Genomic DNA, 21670 nt, shown 5'->3' with positions numbered 1-21670 from the left:
GCATATCCAACAAAACAATCATAGCAAGTCAAGGATACCAGGATGTCGGTGCATCGTCAAACAAAGTCCTAGTATTGTGTGTGTATGTGTGTGTGCATAGTTGTGTTTTACACTTTGATGTAAATACAGTAGTGTGCATCTGTGTATATTTTTGCAGTTCTTGTCCTTTTTACATTTTTGTGTACTTGAAATATACGTTTTCCTTTATGCAGCAGTTTAACTATAATGGAATGTCATAGTCAATATTAAATATATAAATAAATTAGGGCTGTCAATCAATTAAAATATTTAATTGTGACTAATCGCAAATTAATCACATTTTGTATTTGTTCAAATACATTTATCAATATGGGAGTGGGCAAATATGCTTGCTTTATGCAAATATATGTATATATTTATTTTTGGAAATCAATTAACAACACAAAACTATGACAAATATTGTCCATAAACCCTCACAGGTACTGCATTTAGCATAAAACAATATACTCAAATCATAACATGGCAAACTGCAGCCCAACAGGCAACAACAGCTGTCAGTATGTCAGTGTGCTGATTTGACTATGACTTTCCCCAAACTGCATGTGATTATCATAAAGTGGTCATGTCTGTAAAGGGGAGACTCGTGGGTACCCATAGAACCCATTTTATTCACATATGTTGAGGTCAGAGGTCAAGGTACCCCTTTGAAAATGGCAATGCCAGTTTTTCCTCACCAAAATGTAGCATAACGTTGGAGCGTTATTTAGCCTCCTTCGCCATAAGCTAGTATGACATGGTTGGTACCAATGATTTGGTAGTTTCATTTGATACCATTATCTACACTCTAGCTTTAAAACTGAGCGCACTACAATCTAAAACATTTATTAATACGTTAAAGAAATTGTCCAAAATGGACTTTTAGAGGCAGCCTATAAATTAGACATAGACTTAAAGAGATAAGACAGCAGAGAGAATGTGAATGATCCAGTAATGTCGATCTAAGTGCAGATGTGACTGCTGGTGAGTGGTGACCCCACAAGGCTTGATTCCCATGCATGCTCATTATCCACAGATGTCACAAGGTTAGATCTGTGTAAGAAGGGCACGGATTATCGGGCGAGAGGAATGAATGAAGGGGAGGAAGTGAAGCTCTGAGATAGTTGTGGATACAGAAAGATGGTGGAGGATAGGAGGAGCACAGAATGAGCCGGATAGGGAGACGGTGAAGAGTAAATGTCGATATCAAAGTACGAATCCAGCACCAACTTATCTTATATTCTTATGCCTCGTTTCCACTACATGGTTCAGCTTGACTTAACTCACTTTTGGTACCAGGTCCTTTTCTCTATTTTGTTTTCTACTGTGGATAGTACCCCTCAGTGTAGGCGGGATTCTCAGCAATCAGCATAGATTGAAACTGCCATGACATCATCTTTCAACGTAACACTTTCTGAACCCTTTCATCAGCAACCAAGCAGAGGAACGTCTGCACTTCCCTGTACTTTAATTATACGGCGTAGTTTTGCAGGCTGCCATTTTTTTAAATCTGGGTCAAGTTAAAAAAAAAAAACCTCGAGCAAGGGGGTACCAAAAAAGGACCAGGTGCCGTCCTCAACTTCTGCTAATGGAAAACCAAAAAAAGACCGAGTGGAGATGAGTAAAGCCGTGCCATACCCAGTGGGCAACCTCCGGGTCTGAAAAGTGAAGTTAATGCTGAAGTGCCTTAAACTTGCATTCTTTCTAATATCCAGCAGGGGGCGACTCCTCTGGTTGCAAAAAGAAGTCTGATTGTATAGAAGTCTATGAGAAAATGACCCTACTTCTCACTTGATTTATTACCTCAGTAAACATTGTAAACATGAGTTTATGGTCTCAATCGCTAGTTTCAAGTCTTCTTCAATACAGCATGATGTTCATTTAGTAAATTATGGTCCCAATTAGAGTCAAATAGACAATAAAGCACGGTATGCTTTAGGGCGTGGCTACCTTGTGATTGACAGGTAGCTACCACGGCATTGTCCAGTCTGGTAGTTGCCAATTGAAAACAACTGAACAGGGTAATTTCCAATATGGATATGCTTATAACTCACTTAACTATGGGATTGAAAGTAGACAGAATGGCCACAGCAAGTAGCACATTTGGGTCCTGAACAATGAATAGTTAGTGTGTCTAACTGTAAAGTCTAAGTCATGCTGTGTGACTTACTTACCAATTAGATGTACTTGTAATCAGATGTAAAGTGCATGACCCTTTTTGGCTCCCGCTCCAGCTTTCCTCTCCAAACTCAACCTGTGAAAACAAATTTGTTGTCACAACCACAGAAGGCTTCGAACTGGCAGCACTGGGTGTTTTTGTTGGCACTCATAGCTCTCTTAATAGTGTGTAGAACAGTGTTACCGTACGCCTATTGTTGGACTTGGCTACACTTCCACTTTACATATTGTGAGGTTAATTATAAATAGATAAGATTCAGCCAAGCAGAAAATACATAAACATCTAACAGCATTATTTATTACAAAGTCATCAGCACATACAGTCAGAGACACAATTAAATAGGCCAAAGGCATAGAGCTGTGTGCTTCATGTTGATTAGGCTAGGCTATACTGTAGCTCACTAGTTATGGACCAACGGGACTGGAAAACACAAAACTAGAATTACTGCCTTGTGGTTGTATTCCTCCGCCAACCAAGTTTCAGTTCCATATATATATAAATATATATATGCCCAGACTCATATCATATATGTAGTGACAACTCTGTAGGATTTTAATTTAAAAAGTATTAAAGCAGCAGTAGGCGAGATTGGAGCAAATATGATTTAAAATAGTTATTTTGATAAAACGGTCACTATATCCTGACAGTAGTGCATGAGACAGGTAATCTGAAAAAAAAAGTCATGTGCCTCTGTGTCCTCCGGTGCTCCTAATTGCATCTGCAAGATTTCACAGTCCGGAGGAAAACAACCAATCAGGGCCAAGTTGGAGCCTGCCGTCTCTGAGCGGCTGTCAATCACTCGCAAACTCCGATCAAACGGTCAAACTAGGCAGCGCTGATCAAATATGAATCAATATTCTGTTACTGTAGTGCCTATTTCTCGCCTCAAATGTTTTCAGAAACATCTTGTAGTGTACTGTTTAGCTGTAAAATGAGAATTTTTGTCACCCGGAAACCATGTTGAGATCTCTTGAGGACATACTAAGCACGGCACACCAAAAATATTCTGCCTACTGCAGCTTTAATTGTAGTTTTTGTCGAAATGGAAGTTATTGCTATATTGACCCCAGTTAGGTAGTGTGTAGCCAATGTTGTCAAACATCAATAAGTAAACAATATCAGTTTGCAAGGAGATTTATTTACAGTTGAATGTTCTTTTTCTCCTTTCCTGAGAGTTATTTATGAGTTTTTTACAATCTGGATTTAGCCATAATGTAGTGTTAAAACAGTCAAGACCCAGCAACACAATGTTAAAATGACTGGGTAATAGCTACTAAGATCACAGACATGAAAAACCTCACTTTAACTTACAGCCCCATCAATAGGCTAAAAACAGATGCATTTCAATAAAAGCAAAGGGGAAAAGCGTACAGCACAGACCTGATGTAGCTTAAAATCACTTCCACTTTATATCAATATGACATCACAACTCACGCTTTGCAAATTACCATCACGGCAACACCAATAACTAGAATTCCCACCTCTAGGTTGTATGCCTCCACCAACCAGTCAAGTTGCAGTTTACATCCATGTCATCATTTCATAATTTTATCCTATTAGACATTTGTGGGAAGTTGTCATAATTAGCATATCAATTCTTAAATTATGGCCAAAAACACGTTTTGTGAGTTCACAGTTACCTTTGACCTGTAAAATCTAATCAGGTCACCCTTTAGTCCAATTAGACTTTGTGCCAAATGTGAAGAAATTCCCTCAGGGAGTGTTTCTGTAACATAAGTTGTGATATAGTAAAAACAATTTAAAGCCGTGTCCAGAGTGCTCAGTCAAATCCTGAATGCTTCTCCTTCCAACTCACCACACAAGGGACACAGACAGCGCAGCTGCAACAGATAATCAATTTAGCACAAGACACATTGTCATGGTCAGCAGCCAATCACACAAAACACCTCACGTTAAAGAGGAACACAAAACACCTGCAAGATCAAATCCATTGATAAGACAGCTAAAACATGCAAGATTAAACACAAAGTTAAAACATGGCTACAGAGCTACTGAAAGGCATTTAAGCAGTGATACGTCTTTGTGACGGTTACACAACGACAATCACCTGAAAGCTCAGCAAAACCAGTGAGCTTGTGGTGGACCACCCGAGGAACAGGAGGCCCTCTGTCCTGGAGAGGAAGTGAAGAGAAAGGACTCATACAAGTACCTTAAGGTCCAAATCATTTAAAAATTGATTAGTCTCACATCACTGAAGCTCTCTTCAAGAAGGGACAGAGCAGACTGTCCCTCCTGAGGAGACTCAGATCCTTCAATGTGTAACAGGCTGCTGCAGATCTTATCAGTCATAACCGGTGCTCTGTTCTTCGCAGTGGTGGCATCAAGACTTGGGAGGTCAGCAGTCTCAACAAAGCTGTTAAGGAAAGGAAACTAGGTGATCAGATCGGAAGCGGACAGTGTGGAGGCAGTGACAGAGAGGAGGACAAGGGGACAAAATCAAAAGCCATCTTGCTCATCCTTCTCACCGTTTCTACAGCGAGCTGTGGCAGATTGGCAGCTTGTTGCAGAGAGAAGGATGAAGGACAATATGGGAGTTGTTCGTCACTTGAGTCGAGGGTCTAAGGATGTGGGATTTCGTTTGCTGTACAGATTATGAAGCCCCTTGAGGTAAGTGGTTATAGTGCTGTATATAAATAAAATGTATATGACTTGACTTTGTTAAGGCTGAAGTAGGCGAGATTGGAGCAAATCTGATTAAAAAATGTTTATTAAACGGTCGCTATATCGTGACAGCAGTACATGAAACAGGTAACCTGAAAAAAAAAACATGTGCCTCTGTGTCCTCCGGTGCTCCTAACGGCATCTGCAAGATTTCACAGACCGGAGGAAAACAAGCAGTAAGAGCTGATCTGGGGTCTGCTGTCCAGCTGCCGTCTATGAAAGCCGGCTGTCAATCACTCGCGAACTCCGACCAAACGGTCAAACTAGGCAACGCTGATCAAATATGAATCAATATTCTGTTACGTTAATGCCTATTTCTTGCCTCAAATGTTTTCAGATCATCTTGTAGTGTACGGTTTAGCTGTACAATGAGAAAGTTTGTGACGCCGCCGCCGCCATTGTGAAATCTGGTAAAGGAACACCAAGTTCCGGTCACATGACTGGAGCACAGCCAATAGGAACGCTCTCTCAATGAAATGACCTGTGATTGGTCAAAGTCTTCCGTCACGGACTAGATTTTCTAAAGCCTGAAAACAGAGCCATGAGGAGGAGCAGAAGTCTAGTTTTCTCTCAGAACACTTGAATTACAATATGCTGAAAGGTTATTATAGAATTTTTGCCCTAGATGCCAAAAATAAACTGCCTACTGCCACTTAAGCTTTGTGTTATTGTTTTGCTGTAAACTTTGTCTATTAGTGTTTAAGTTCATTGAGAGAAACAAAAAATGTGTTTACATGCTTGGCCAATAAAGCTGATTCTGAGGGAACACTAAGTTGTGCCAGTAGACAGTAGACAACACTTCAAATATGGATGTTGCTGCAAAGAAGCTACAAATTCTAAAACATGAATGCTTCACACACATCTTCAACCCGGCAGCACAGAAGATCTAAACAATCACCCCACAGTTTCAAAGTGGGCACCCGAGATTAGTGTCACCAACTCAGTATCTGACCAAATGTGAAATATGGTTACAATCCTTCCTTCTGTTCCTGAGTTATGGTGTTGAGTAATGGCCATAAAAGCGTTTTTGCAGAACATTATGATGTCACAGTGAAGTTGACCTTTGACCTTTTGGATATATATATCATCATTTTATCCTATTAGACATTTGTGTGAAATGTTGTCATAATTAGCATATGAAGTGTTGAGTGATGGCTAAAACTCGTCACATGTTTTGTGAGGTCCTCAGTTCATCCTTGAGTCCAAGTGGACGTTTGTGCCACATTTGAAGAAATTCCTTCCAGGCGTTGCCGAGATATCGCGTTCACAAGAACTGCCTCCGGTCACGTCTGTCGCCGCCGCCGAGGCATAATGAAGAAGTTTACCTGTTATTCATTACCAGCTGAAAATATATGATCAACAATTGCAGCTTATATGAAGACAAACTCATATTTTACAGTGATATACAATTTGTATTTAATAATTAAAAACAAACTGTTAATATAAATGGCTAAAGAACCAGACAGACACGTGTGCAGCATTTATAAATCTTATTATTCAACAATATTCACATTACAACATCAACACTGCTCTGCTAGTGACAGGTTCTAATAATCCCAATATATTGTATAGTTACCTTGTAATACATTATCGAGAGGCACTTCCAGTAAGTCTGGCAATAGAGGAGCTACAGTATTGTGTCTAAATTACAAAACAGTAAAAATAAATATTTTTCTAAAAGTTTTTTTGTTATAATATACTTTTTGAATCTGTACAGTATATATTTTTTTTTATACAAAGTCAAACAATATCTAGAAATAAAATGTCATATTCCACTTAAACAAATACTGGTGAATCACACAATTTCCCCATCCTGTAGGTATTGCTACATGTGTTAAGTGCAAGATACTGGAGAGAAGAAAAGAATTGAGTCTGTGAAGCGCCTGCTATAGAAAATAGTCTTGTTTGTCTTGCTTTAAAGGTGGTGGAAAAAAGAAAAAGTTTGTTTTGGTTTCCTTTGTGACAAAGCTGATGAATGTAGCATTCAAACAATGTAGACATACATACGTACAAGTGAAAATGGTATGGCACAGGAGCATAGCCCGCTTTTAAAATGTCTGAAACAACAAACAATACAAAAAGGAATGTTTTTGGTTCAAACCATCAAAAGAAAGAAACTACAAGGGCTTCAGTCTGAGAACAGGACGGTCAGTTCCACTGTAGTGCTGCTGCTGCCTGTTGACACGGCAGTGAAATAACAACAGACAGCAAAGACGTGTGGACACGACGCCGTCTCTTAGATGAATGCTAAGAAGGTTCTTATGTTGCTTTAATCTGTACTGTCTTCACATGACAACTGTTATAAAGTATATGCATATTCAGACATCCTCCCCAGCTTCTGGATAACACTCACCGACAAATAAGAAGATGCAAGAAACATGCTCCTTTTAGGGCTCATTTTGTGCAATTCACAAAAAAACAGTTCAAAAAGTTTCTTTGGTTTGCACAAGTTAATCTAGTGTGCAGCAATCCCTTTCTTCTCGCCGTCATTTCAAAGAAACCACTTGATAAACTGAGATTATTTAGTTGTAGACCCTGTACTTTTGTTGTTTTCTGAGATTTATGAATGTCATGCGATTGCTTGCTACAAACCACCGGCCCATGTTGGCCATGACGACTCAAATCTAAACAGGTGACATGAGCTTTTATGCTTTGGTGGCCAAGAATCTTCACCTAATTTATTCAGGATGAAAATAATTTTTTTTTAGAGCGAGCAGGGGGTTGATATTAGCTGGGACCAAAAGCAGGGGAGTCGAATGAAATCTAAGAGCAACTTAATACCCTCTAAAACATTTGGCTGACCTCCAGTGGTTTAACTTTTCACCTTGCTGCAGTGATGTACAAGTGTACTCCTGGGTGTGTCAGTACACCGTGACATCACTGTTGGGTGTGGTAACAGGTGCACCAAAGAGAATTTCGGACCACTCCGGTAGCGCTAATGCTGTGTGTGGTCAGAGGTGAAACACTGCTTTTCCAACTCGTTCTCACTCCCAACTCGTTAAATACTGATGCTTTGTCAGTGCCCTTCGGTATCTAATACCGACCCACTGAGACACCCTTTAGTATCTGTATGAGACGCACCGGGCTTTCAATTAACTCTAATGGAAACCCACCCGTGTCATTATTAGACGCTCACAGCAATTGACGTAGTGTGAAGAGCGAAAAAGTTGACGTAGGGTGGGCGGGAGGTGAAGTTGGATGGGTCAAACAAACACGGACTTTCACCCAAGAGACTGCAGTTGGTGTCCTGTGTGAAATTGACTGATTTTTCCTTAGTTTTGTTACGTAACTTGCGTACTTAAGTAATGCCAATTACATAACAAACCTACTTATTTTACGTAACAAATCTACTTGTTATAACCCAAACCAGGCGTGACGAATAAATGACACGAAAATGCGAAAATACTTGCTTGCGATTATGTCTAGGGCTTCTATTGTGAAAGGGAAGAGTGGAAGGAGTGGATCTGATCTGAGTCAAGGTTGAAAGGAGTAAAAAAAAAAAGTATGCCGCTTTTTTGGCTTGTAATATTCACATTCTGTGTGAAAGTCTTCATGACAAAAACAACAGTTAAGAAAAATATATTGACGTGCAAATTATTTGCATGAAAAAAATGCCCCTGGTGTGTAAAAGCCTTAACCAAGTTCTTTTGTTGCGTAGGTAAACCTAAAAACTAAGTAAACAAACGTTGGAAGTTCATTTAGAAAAGAGACTGTATGTATGTAACAAGTGGAAACTGTACGTTTCCTGTGAACATGGAAGTTTATTTTGAAAAGACACTATGCATGCAAGGAGCAGAAACTGACACGTTGTCTCTGACACGTCCAAAACTGACACTAGATGGGAACCTAGAGCGTCATAGTTTGAAGCTTAGGGTCGTTGACCAAGAGTTGGTATTTTTGTCGAGTTGGTAGTAAGAACGTGTTGGTTTTTCAGACTGGTGTTAAGTTACTGTAAACTGGGACCATACCAGTGGTTCCACATAATATAGGCCTTTTTATTATATCACTTATACTTTGTTATTTTATTATCACAGGAGATCATTTTCAAATGCAAGCTTTACAGATTGTCTGTATGTATTTTTAACAAATTTGGATGCATTTCATCAACTGTTCCAGCCCTCCATTGGTTTCCACTCATTTTCTCACGACATGAAAATCTTTTAGCGTACTCTTGAAACGTGTTTGAGTTATTTAATCCCTCCCAAAGTCTGCATTACTTTTCGCAGGTTGCATTGTTGTTCTGAAGTAATGCAATGCAGAGTTTTCAAATTAATTAACACTTAAGGTATTTACACACCGGGGGGGCTTTTTTTTCTTCTTCTTTTCGTGCAATTAATTTGCACGTTAATGTATTTTTTCGAATTGTTGTTTTTGTCATGAATACTTTCACACAGAAACTGAATATTACTCGGTGAAATTATTATTTTTTTTTCTGAACAAGGTCGATTTTTATGAGGTTTCGCACCACGAAAAAAGGCTTCACCCAATCCCGTTGTGCGGAACGGATTGAGTTGCGCCTATATTTATGAAACAACAACACAGAGCCTCACAATAAAAGCCTTAGACATATAATATTCGCAAACGAGTGTTGCTCGTTGTCGTGTCATTTATTCGTCACGTCCCCGGTGTGTGAAGGCTTTGAGACTGCATAACGACGCAAATCAATGCAGACAGAATATATTCACTGTGATGGACACTGCTAATGGATTTTTATACTGTAGAAAAATGAATGAAAACCAATGGCCTGGCCTGGGAAAGTACATGTAGAAAATCTAAAACTGTAAAGCCTGCATTTGAAAGTGATCAGCATATATGATAAGTATATATTATTTGTAGTTAAGAAGCAAAAAATTGCGAATAAAAACCACTGGTACGGTCCTTTTCTTTCATTACAAAAATAACTGAAACCTGTTGTTAAAAGATTGAAGGAAACGACCATTTGACCAATTCCATATGTCTCACTGAAAACCCCCTACATGGCTACACACAGCTTTGGATTGTTTACGACAAAAATATCCACCCCAAATTCTATCACAGCTTTGATTAAGTCTCTTTGATTGCCGCACTGCAGTGTACACAGTCAGTGAGGCAGCGCTGTAGGGGGAGATCATAGGAGGGACGCGTCCATTTTGGACTTTGAATTCTGGGATCACATAGAATTCAAGCAAATAACGTGAAGGGAGTGTGTCTACAAATTCCCAAACATAGAGGTGGAGCGTGGGATGATACAAGTGTGAGATATGAGAAAAATTCTGCACATTAGATTGCAAGTGAGGCATCGATATACTGTACGGTGCGTCATGTATTTACAGTGCATGGAGCTCTCGAGCTCATTCATGTGTGCTCAAAAACGCCTGCTGTTTACAGGAGGCTTGTAGAGCTTTTTACAGTCTTGGTTATCTTTAGAATAACTGAAGGTTGAAAGCTACGTTGCTGTACAGAGCTACAAAAAACGCTCAACTAAAAGACCCCAGTCGATGCCTTACATGACCCACAGATGTGTAGATCGGTCGTGTATCAGCTGGTGTTTACAGATCATTTTACTGCTACAGGTAGACGTATCAGGAAAAGCCCATGCAGGGCTAGTGGAAGACATTTGGTCCAGGAGGGGACTTGGATAAACCCAACTGCTGCATATGCTACAAATACACTGCTGCACTTTGTGTTGGCAGGTAATTGTTTCAGGGGTCAGATTTCACGTTGCCTTTTCCTTTTCTCTGTTGCCGAGCAACCTTTTTTTCCGAGCAATCCTTTCATTATGGGGCTTTCTCTCAAATTCACATCAACACTGAAGGTAATTTCGCTTTTCAGTAATTCATATATAGTTTGTAAAGAGAAACGCAATTGAGTTTTTCAAAATATTAGGTCCTTTCTTTGAATATCTGCAATAGTTACCACATAGTTTGACCACAAACAAAGCTAGAAATTTGGTGTAGTCATGGACTGTGACTTAAATGTTAACATCCACATTAAAGGGACAGTGTGTAGGATTTGGCGACATCTAGTGGTATGATCGCAGATTGCAACCAACTGACTACCCCTCTGCTCACCCGTCCTTTCCCAAGCGGAGAACTACGGTGGCCTTCAGGTAACGTAAAAACACAAAAGACTCTCTCTAGAGCCAGTGTTTGGTTTGTCCGTTCTGGGCTACTGTAGAAACATGGCGGAGGACCCGCTCCCTATGTAGATATGAAGGGCTCGTTCTAAGCCAACGAAAACACAACAATTCTTAGTTTCAGGTGATTATACCGTAATGAAACATTATTAATATTACATTCCATTTCTGCTAATAGATCCCCCTAAATCCTACACACTGTTCCTTTAAGACAGTTACTAAATCAGCCTACCATCACCTTAAGAATATATCAAGAATTAAAAGACTTAATGTCTCAGCAGGATTTAGAAAAACGTCTCCATGTGATTATTTTCAGTAGGCTCTCTAAAAGTTGAACAAGTGGATTCAGAACACTGAGTCCTCACTAAGACCAATAGAGACCACATTGTTCTGGATTCCTGGCTTCCTGTGTGTCAAAGAGTTTACTTTAAAATACTACTGTTGGTTTATAAAGCACTGAATGGTTTAGGGCCAAAATACACTTCTGATCTGCTGCTCCGTTATGAACCGTCCAGATCATCTGGGACATGTCTGCTTACTGTCGCCAATGTCCAATCTAAATACAAAGTTTTTATGCACCACATATCTGGAACAAACTCCCAGAAAAACAGTTGTCATTTGATTCTATTTTAGCTTTTTTTATCTTTCATCTTATTTTACTCTATTTCAATGTGTCGTTTCATATTGCCTTGTGTTTCTTTTCTCAATGCCTTTCATGTCTTACATACGTAAAGCACGTTGAATTGGCCTTGTTGTTGAAAGGTGCTAACTTGCCTCGCCTTTTTCTCTCAACTGTAACTGAAACGCAAACAATAAGCTCAGGCTTTTGGTTAGCACAGGCTTTCTTTTTTTCATTTCATTGCAGTAAAAACAAGCTCAACCACTGCACCCACTTGTAAGTACAGTAAACGTTGCACAGTTTAGCCCTCCTTTGCACAATGGACATTTTGATAACAGTGCAATGGATACAGCTGAGGATTTAGACAGCATTAACGTTGGCAAATTGAGTTAAGAAATTGGGTCACATTAGGGCAAGTTCAGCCAGTAACAACTTAGACAGGATCTGTAAACAAGCCTGTTAAATTGAACCTGTTTTTATCCAGCGTGTGTGAATAATGTCTAATGGACCGGTTGCATTCAGTATTTTGTAACCTTAGCGGATGTTTTTTCTCTATCCCCCCCCCCCCCTGGTAATGGTGTTTTCTCAGTGATCGGCCCTTACCCAGGAACTCACCAGCCACTCGCAACTTACATGGCTTCAAAATTGTCCGTTTGCCATCTTGTTTCTGAATGACTTAACAAATCCTGATACTCCTGGGCATTTTGTGCCATCTCCTGTGCACCTCAGCTAATCATTGAGGGATTTTTGCAACTGCAAACGTTGCACATTCCCTACCTACTACTGAGCGGAAGCAAAATGTACAGATCAATGGCCTCAGATATAACCACACAATCCCTACTCTGATTCACCAGGCAGCTTCTCCCAAAAAGTGCTGTCAAAATCCAAGGAAGTGTATCAAAAATGTGCCCTTGACACAAAGTACCTGCTACAGATCGGTAAGTAAAGACACAAAGCACCCTTAAAATCTCTGGATCTGAATCCCCAGAGAGCCCCGGCTGCTTTTCTCAGATCAAATACACTCTTACCGCATATCCCTGTAACACGTTTTGCAGACTTGGAGACGTATAACATCACATGATTGTGAATCCGACTGAACTGGCTCATCTTCAAAGAGCTACATCTCGAGGAATCTACTGACATGTGAAAAGGATCTGAGACCCCCACCCCCCCACCCCTGACCCTTCATAATGTTAGCTGCTACACGTCGAGCTAAAAGGCTTCTCCCTCCTTCCTCTTCCGTTACTAAGTCTCATTACTAAGGCTGTTCTCCTTGTTCACACTTCCCTCCATCACCACCAATCTCAATCTCTGAGGACATCAAAGGAGAGCACAGACATGACTTGTTAAGCCGTATGCTATATTATCAGTAAGGACTACTGAGGTCTGCTGACCTATGATCAGACTTCAATGGACTCTATTGCACCTTTGGCCAAAATATGCTACTTAAAAAAGAAACCATGCAGACATCATCTTCCATGAAAGCGCATTTTTTTTCCTCATCTGTCATGTAAAATTCTCTCATTCTGCTTTTTTTTATTAACTCTCCTTGAGGATTGACTACATATACAAAATATTTTGATTTCCTCATAGTAGGTAAAGAAAACCCCTGACAGTGTCACGGCAGCATTTGAGACTATGAGGCTCGTTAATCCTAAATTTGACTTAATAACTTATTAACTAACATCATATATTATCATTATACATTGATGCAGCTGTGACTCTTTTTCTATGTAAAGTAAGGCTCAAAAAGTAGTTAATATTATCTGTTCCACAAATAGATTTAAAAACATCCAGGAGGACAACAGGTTGTGAGAAGTATGCGAATTAGGAGAAGTTGAAAATGAATCACATTTTCTTTTGTATCGTCCACGCTATATGATGAGTTAAGGACTTCTATTTTAAATGAAATGTCTGTACAAAATCCAGAATGGCTATTTAATTTTAATGCTTATAAGTTGGTTTATTTGTTTAGTATCATTTGTAATTTATATTGCTACTCTTGTTTCTGCCTTTATCTTTTCTTTATTTTCTAAATAATGGTGTCTTGTAAGCCCCGTTTGGGCTGGGCATATTATTTATGCATGACACAATAATAATCAAATCAAATCAAATGTACTTTCTTTGCCTTTGTGTGCAACAAAATAAGGAATGAATGATTTGGATCTGATTGCAGGTAGTTTCTTGTGGGTACACAGCACCCCCTGGATGGCAACAGCCTCCACAGAGGAGGTTTTTTTAATGTCTTATTGATGTAAATCCTCTGGGGTGATTTGTAACTGTGAGTCAGCTCTGGCCTGGGCCACTATGGCTTATTGGATTACTTCACTTTCTGAAACATTTGGCCTACATACCAAGCTATAAATGATATTGCAAAGAAGAAAGAATTCTTGTCACTAGTGAGACTGTAAAGAAAACAAGTCGGGGAGTGGCATAAAATGTGGACACAAATTATATCTTCTTAATAAAACACATTACCTTATTAGCTAGTTTTGTGTCTTGTGAGTTAGTTTAACAGTATGATCTGCTGTGTTGTAGCATTGAGACCAATGGGAGGCCGACGCTGAAAGCAAAACTAACTAAAATAGAATTGTAATACACAGTATAATGTGATCAATAACCTTGTTTCCCTTGTGGTTCCTTTGTGATTCGCAAAGGGAACCGCGTGTCTCATCGGTAAATAAATAAGTAAATCAGACAGCATCGCAAACAGCAGGGAAAGAAACTCTTGAAGCAGTGGCGAGTATAAGGACGAGGAAACTACAAGTCCTTTTAGTTTCTCTTTTTTTTCTCTACGGGTTTCTGCCTTCCTGAGTTGTGTGGCCTGGAAACGTGTAGGTGCGCTGCGCTGACTTTGAGTAACAAAAGACGGGGAGATAAAACATGCGGACGAACATTGTTTTACATGAACAAAACCCTGTTTTGTATGTTTTTCCTTGAGCGAGAATAAAGCTTTTAGAGCAACAGGGATCTTTTGTTAAGCTTCCTATCTGTTCTGAGTGAGGAATGTGTTTCTACAGTAGCATTGTGTGTGCATGTGTGTAGGTGTATGTCAGTATACACAATGTACTACAACTGGCCCTTTTTTCCGTCTCCCTCTCCATGGACACAGCTTTTTCCCTGGCTTTCATCCCATTGTCTTCAAGGAGAAGGGACTTGTTGCACCTCCTCAACCACCTGGGTGGCTCCACAGTGTGCTGATATGATGGGAGCAACAAGAAGGGTGTGGGTCGGGGGGTGGTTGGGTGCTCGTGACAGTGTATTACTCACTGGTGGAGTGAATCTGTGAATCAGCGTGGTTGGCCCGTAGTGCAGGATGGGCAGCCTGGGTGATGGCAGGGCAGCAGATCCAGACTAAAACAAACACTACAGCAAAAACAAGTACAGTCCCAATCATTCTCTTTTTTTCTTCTTCTTCTTCTTCTACTCCTCAGTCACGTCATCTTTTGCTCATCTCACCCTCGTCAGATGAACTGGGCATGCATCATCCCTGTCCTCAAACCCAGGTTTTGTTAGGCACATATTACCCAAAACATCTTCTACAGTGTTGTGTCGAAGTGATGTGCTGGCTACCATATCAAGAGTTTAGTTAGGAAAGAAACAAACATTTTTTTTAGACAAAGTTCAGATTCCTGGTTTTAAGAGGAGGTCATAATATCACTCTGGTTCCTCCTCTTTTTCCCCTGAAGTCTCTGGTTGTGGAAGGATTTCTTCTTCCTCTATAACTGGCACCTCTTCCCTTTCATCAAGGCCGTCCATCGACTCCTCCTCCTCCTCCTCCTCCTCCTCCTCCTCCTCTTTGCTTGCTTGCTCCTCCTCCTCCTCATGGATGGATGTGATCGGATCGGAGGGGCTGCCGATGCAGTTGGGGTCCTCTTCCTGAGCCTCCTCCTGGGCTTCTGCATCGATGACTCTTTTCCACAGTTCATGGTTTTCCAGAATATGCTGTGTTATCTGGCAAAACACTTTCCTCCTGCTCACCTTTTTGGTTTCTTGTCGCTCTGTCGGACACAAAGTCGACAGTTAGACAAAAAACACTTGGAAAGCTGGCGATCGCCACTCTGATGTCTGTATGCTACAGCCAGGAGACGGTTAACTTAGCTTAGCATCAAGAGTGCAAACAGGGCGAAACAGCTAGATTGACTCTGTCCTAAGTTTAGAAAATCTGACAGCAGCACCTCTAAAGCCTTCTAATCAACAAGTTATACCTCATTAGTCTAATACAGTGGATTTAAAAGTGGGGTCCGGGGACGCCCAGGAGGTCCCCAGCAAAAAGTCCATCCATAAGTAACACAATGACAGAATGTATGACTATTTTTGGTCATGAGTTTCATAGACTTTCTGTCATAAAACATCTAAAGACCCAGACACACCAAACCGACATCAGAGAACTAGCGGTGACAAAGGCCGCCTCTTGCGTTACCTCATGTCACCTGTGTCTTGGACAAAAAGTTGCACTCAAACACACGGCAAACATTACAGCCAACAGCCAACTAGTATGTACGTCCTGCACTTGTGTGAGTGGAAATAAATCTCCACACCAGCAGGTCGCTGCAGTCTGTATTCGTCATTCAAAAAGGGAAACCAGAAGACCGAGGACGGCGGGTATACAAGCTGTTGTCATGATACGTGCATGAAACAATGCAGCGTTTGCCGACCATTTCCAAATCACTCTCTTTCACCACTTAGCTTCATTCCAGTTGGCCATGTCATTGTGAAATTATCTGTTTATTGGAATGATCACATGAAATAAAAATGAAAAATTAGAAGAGCCTTCTGTGTGTGCCCTCTTTACTTTGCTCACTTCGGTTTCTCTTGTCGTGAACTGATTCGTTTAAGCTGACCAGCCAATTAGAGTGATCAGATGGGGGTACCCTCGGGCAAAATCTTATCAAATCAAAAGTTTGGTAACCACTGGTCTAATATATACAAAAACCTAAATGACAAGCTGCGTCCAGTGACTTTCTGCTCATTGCCTGTCAACCTCACGGCGACAACAAGACTACAAGGAATTACTATTTTTGTACAGATTAAAGAAATTTGATAATTTTTTTATTGGTGAGCTTTAGAGGTGCTGGAAACTTGAACAGAGTTAGGCTAGCTGTTTCCCTGTTTCCCCGTTTCCAGTCTTTATGCTAAGCTAAGCTACCGTCTCCTTATTCTTTTTTTTTTCGTCATATACATACATATACATATACCCTCTGCATTTTTACCCCCTGAGTCCCAGCTGCCCTTCATGCAGCTTCATATTATCAAAAATAGATATAAGTCGTATCAATCCTTTAATCTAACTCTCAAGAAGAGAGCGAATAATATAGTATAGAAAATAATATTTTCCAAGTTTCATAGTTACAATCTCTGTTGACATGCTTTCCAAGTATATCACAGTTGAATGACCCGGCTCCAGTGGTACAAAGGCATTCCGATAAATGTAAATAAAACTATTTCTATTAAAAGATGACAGACATTGTGCATGCAACATTAATTAATAAGATGTTGACATACGGGAGGTGTCAGAGCTTGTTGATGCGTCCTCATCTGCCGTGTCCTCCTCTTCCTCTTCCTCTTCTGTATCTTGTTCCTCCTTCTCCTCTTCTGGCTCCGTCTCTCCCTCGGGTGGGTCGACCCAGCGTCCCGGCATGAGAGCAGCAGAGTCGTAGGAGGAGCACAGAGGGCCCACTATGTGAGTGATGAATGACTCCTGGAGTTTAGCGAGCTGCGGAGCGGAGCGGTCCATGAACGGGCTGATAGCAAGGCCCAGGTTCGCTTCTTCATCACCCTAGAAGGGTACAAACATGGCAAATATGTGAGATGAGCAGAAATGATAAAATATCAATGTGCTGGAAAATGGAACATACACACAAACATTGTGTTTTATAATGATGAGATTTCAAGAGAGAGAGAGAACATTTTTCTCCACTGCCCCTTATTTTTATAGCTTCAGGAAAAAAATAAATAAATATTGGCTTGAAGTCTACTCTGCTTTTAAGAATTCATATTTGAATTCAAAATTTGCAATCGGTCTTAAAATTAGTAGATATGAAGTACAGAAAAAAAGGCATTTTACTCACTGCAGACCTGATAAATGCATAAAAAATAGTCCTTCAAAGTGCTGTTTACAAAATAAAACATACAGTATAGCATAATTAATTACCTGTCAAAAAACATAAAACACAACTGAATTAATTCAAAAAGATAAAAGACACTTTGTTGAGCTCAGGCACACTTTAACTTCTTTTAAATATAAGAAAACAATATTTATAAGAGTTTTTTGTGATATTTCATATGAGTGTTCTAACTTTGTTGTTGCACCATACATGGCAATTTTGTGTTTTTGAAAATTAATCTTTCACTCTACTTTTATGATTTGTTTCATTTGTAAATTTATTAAGAAAAGTACTACATTATGCTGTTGTTCGTCTTTCAGCTGCTCCTGTTAGGGGTCACCACCCCAGCAGATCATCTGAGTTCTGATTGTATGATCCGCATATTTGATTTAGCATGGGTTTTACGCTAGATGCCCTTCTTGATGCAACCCCCGTATTAAAAGTACTACATTATATAAATTATATTATATATCAAATATATTTATATACAACATTTTAATCATTTCTCAGTCTTGCACATGTAGGTCAACTCTATATGACTCAAGTTGTTTAAATTCAGATATGCAGTATATACATCTATACAGCTCCTCTGGCGAGCACAGAAAGTCCCAGATACACGACTTCATGGGTACAGTAAGTAGGTCAAGAAGACTACTAATAGAAAAACATTAATTCAAACTATATGGCTGATCTGTAGGACTCAAACACATAAATGAGACGGTCACAAGGTCCCACAAGGTAACCACTGATAAATACTGACATAAATATGCTGTGCTATCTCTGACCACCAAGTATGCACCAACAGGGCGCAACAACCATGTCAGACTCCCTGCTATATATATCAGATATTTCTGACTGTATTTGTTGAAGAAGCTGTTTATATACACGTAACAATTGTCTATAATAAATGGAGGCTGGATAAAGACTGTTCCTTCCTCGTCCTTGGGATATTCATCATTCTTGCACTTTCCATTTTTCTGTTTAGCATCCACAAAGACAAAGCTATCAATCTGGCAATAAAATCTCATTTTTAGATTTATTCTGCTGATTGCATTTGTGATAGCTCTGTGCATCCTCACACAAACCGAGGCCATATCTACAGTAATCTTCAAAACACAGCAGCAAAATACTTTATTCATGATAAAAAAAAAAAAAAAATGATAATTCATTAGTCCATCCATCCATCCATCTGCAACCGCTTATCCCATTAGGGGTCGCGGAGGGGCTGGAGCCGATCCCAGCCGACATTGGGCGAAGGCGGGGTACACCCTGGACAGGTCGCCAGTCCATCGCAGGGCTGACACATAGAGACAGACAACCATTCACACTCACATTCACACCTACGGGCAATTTAGAGTCAACAATTAACCTAACCTGTTCATTCATTAGTATGAATTTGATTTGTCTCAACAGAGGAACCTTTTCATTTTGGGATATTTTCCAATATTTTGACATGGATCCTAGTTTATGTTGCAGTGTCTAATGTGATTTAGCTTCTGTTGCACTTTCATATATTGTGACAGCCATGTGTGGAGCATTTGTGTTTGTTTTTTCTGACGTCAGGGCTTTTAAAGTTATTCAGTAGGAGGACACAGGGGCAAGGGCTCCCATTGCTATGGCAACCTGATACCTGGATGGCGTCAGTGCACTGCACTGATGGTTCATGTGATAGATGTGTGTGCATATGTATAGCACCAGTGGACAAAGAGGGAATTGACAATAACCAGAAATTGCTAATGTTTTTTGAATATTAAAGTGGTGCCTTGCAGAGCATAATGCAAATACATACGTGCGTGCAACATATCTATATATCTCTCTCTATATATATATATATATGTGTGTGTGTGTCAGTTCCTTGTGATCTATGTGTGACTGTGAATGAGCGCTGTCAAGGATGACTCATTTAGGTCATCCGTCTCCCCTCTGAAGAGAAAAACATACGCACTCCCTCCGTCTCTCACCCGCTCTCTCTAACTTCACCCCCTCCCTTCCCGATGCTCCCGCTCAAAGGACATACACATTTCTAAAAGCTATTATGAGAATTGAAGAGAAGGTTTGCGAGGAGAAAAGAAACAGATCAGAGGGAGGACGTTTTCCTCAGTAATCAGCGCGGCTATGATTAGGTTTCTAGCTGCTACACAGTGTTCAAGTTACACAAGTTCCCCTCATTAAAAAATGGACTATATAAACAAAATCAATGCTGATAGTGAGTTTGCTAATTCTGATAACAGAAATGCAAAGATTTTTCATTTTGAGAAGAAAAAAAATATATTTTCTTTCCATCCTTGCCTTCGTAATGCACCACATAAAATAGCTGCAATTATGGCTCAAGAGTCTCAAATTAGTGTTATTACTAACATGTCGTTGCTAGGCGAGTGATCATATCTCTCCGGCTAATCAGATTTGATCTTTATCGACTAGCTCGGCACTAACTGAGCTGACCAATCAGAGGCATTGTTATTTAAGATCAGGATTTGTTGCCAGGCGTCCGTCTACAGGAGTCTCTAACAAATTCATCAGCTGGCAGGCACGTCTTTTGATTATTCTATTTCTGTTCAGAGGGAACATCCAGCTGCACACGTAAAGCACTTTGCTGAAGGGTCCCTGAGCAAAAAGCAAATCACTATCATCTGCAGAGGTGCCGTTATGCAGCAGTTGACCCCGACCTCGCTGTGGAGGAAGAGAGCAAAGAGATGAAATGCCTCTTGAGAGCATTGGAACATTATTATAATTAGGTTACATTTTTATCCTTATTAGCATTTTTATACATTATCACAATCTGATGACAGTTTGTGGTTTCTTTGGTCGCTGTCAATCAAATTTGATCAAACCACATCCACACAGTCCTGATGATGATTGATGTTTCTACAGTAGCCCAGAATGGACAAACCAAACACTGGCTCTAGAGAGAGCCTTTCACATATTTACGTTACCTGAAGGCCACTGTAGTTTTCCGACACACTTGTGAAACTGTTGTAACAATTGAGCCGCAGAGAGCAAAACCGTGGTACCGCCAGCCGGTTTGGTCTGGTATGACCACTAACTTATCGTGGTTAATGTTTACTAATACTAGCAAACTTAAGAGAGATATTGTTGTTTAACTGACATTACTATACAAGTGGACATAATGTAGTACAAAATTATCTTATTTGCTTTTATGTAGATTTCTGTAATTTCTATTTCCGCTGACTGTACTTGGTACATTACAATTCCATCTATCGATGTGTGAGATGCTATCTGCCTATGTGGGTGTGTCCTTTGCATATCTCGAGAACCATTCATACGATCGACTTCACACTGGACGGGTGTATTGCTGGGGACCCAAGGACATGCAGTGTCGAAGTTGGTGCAATTTGGACATGGGACACATTTAATATTAATAAACTTTAAATAATAATTCAGGGCTCTGCGGACTGAGTCGAGCATATCGCCCACAGTGAGCCTTTATAGGCCATTGGCTCATTGAGTGCAGTTCATTTTTGCAGCTGGATGCTGGATATACTATCATTACAACCAAACTCTTCTTCACTAGTAATGAGCGGTTTTCAAGAGCGCTGCAAGCACCACTTCCGGAGGTTAAGCAATCGGCCCGCTCCAAACAGGCACATGCTCCGAACAGCCACGCGCTATGAATGGGCACAAATTTCTTTTTCCTAGGATGGGGAAGGCATGACCCGTCCTACTCTGCCTCTGATGGTTAGTACTCCTTGCCTTCGTTGGTTTGATTGGTTATGTTTAGGCATGAGAAGTGAGATTGGGTAGGGTAAGTATATCATGATAAACCAATCAGAGGCAGAGTAAGGAGAGTCATGCCTTCGCCATCCTAGGAATGCCAAACCATGCTATAGCAATATCAGGAGCCACGCAATCTCATTCAGCCACGCACTCCATACGGCCACTGTCTGTCTGTAAATGCTAATAACTTTGAAAGTGAGACCATGAAGGAGATTTAT

General features: G+C 40.2%; 1 protein-coding gene and 1 long non-coding RNA gene across 4 annotated transcripts in view; one reads left to right on the top strand and one right to left on the bottom strand.

Moving 5' to 3' along the window:
* The window catches only part of LOC119491380, a 349936-nt gene that overhangs the window by 161201 nt on the left and 167065 nt on the right, over nt 1-21670 (top strand). The gene's annotated exons all lie outside the window — the stretch shown is intronic.
* Nucleotides 13639-21670, bottom strand: part of pde3a (phosphodiesterase 3A, cGMP-inhibited) — a 60194-nt gene continuing 52162 nt past the window's right edge. For all 3 annotated transcript variants that reach the window (XM_037775328.1, XM_037775327.1, XM_037775329.1), the window contains 2 exons: nt 17116-17389; nt 13639-15611 (listed from right to left, as the gene is read on the bottom strand). In XM_037775328.1, coding sequence (XP_037631256.1) covers nt 15268-15611; nt 17116-17389 — 618 coding nt within the window. In that variant the 3' untranslated portion in view covers nt 13639-15267. The remainder of the gene's footprint in view (nt 15612-17115; nt 17390-21670) is intronic.

Source organism: Sebastes umbrosus, chromosome 7 (assembly GCF_015220745.1).
Source record: "Sebastes umbrosus isolate fSebUmb1 chromosome 7, fSebUmb1.pri, whole genome shotgun sequence".
NCBI lineage: Eukaryota > Metazoa > Chordata > Actinopteri > Perciformes > Sebastidae > Sebastes > Sebastes umbrosus.
The sequence above is the reverse complement of the archived record's forward strand: the minus strand, read 5'-3'. Positions and strand labels throughout refer to the sequence as shown.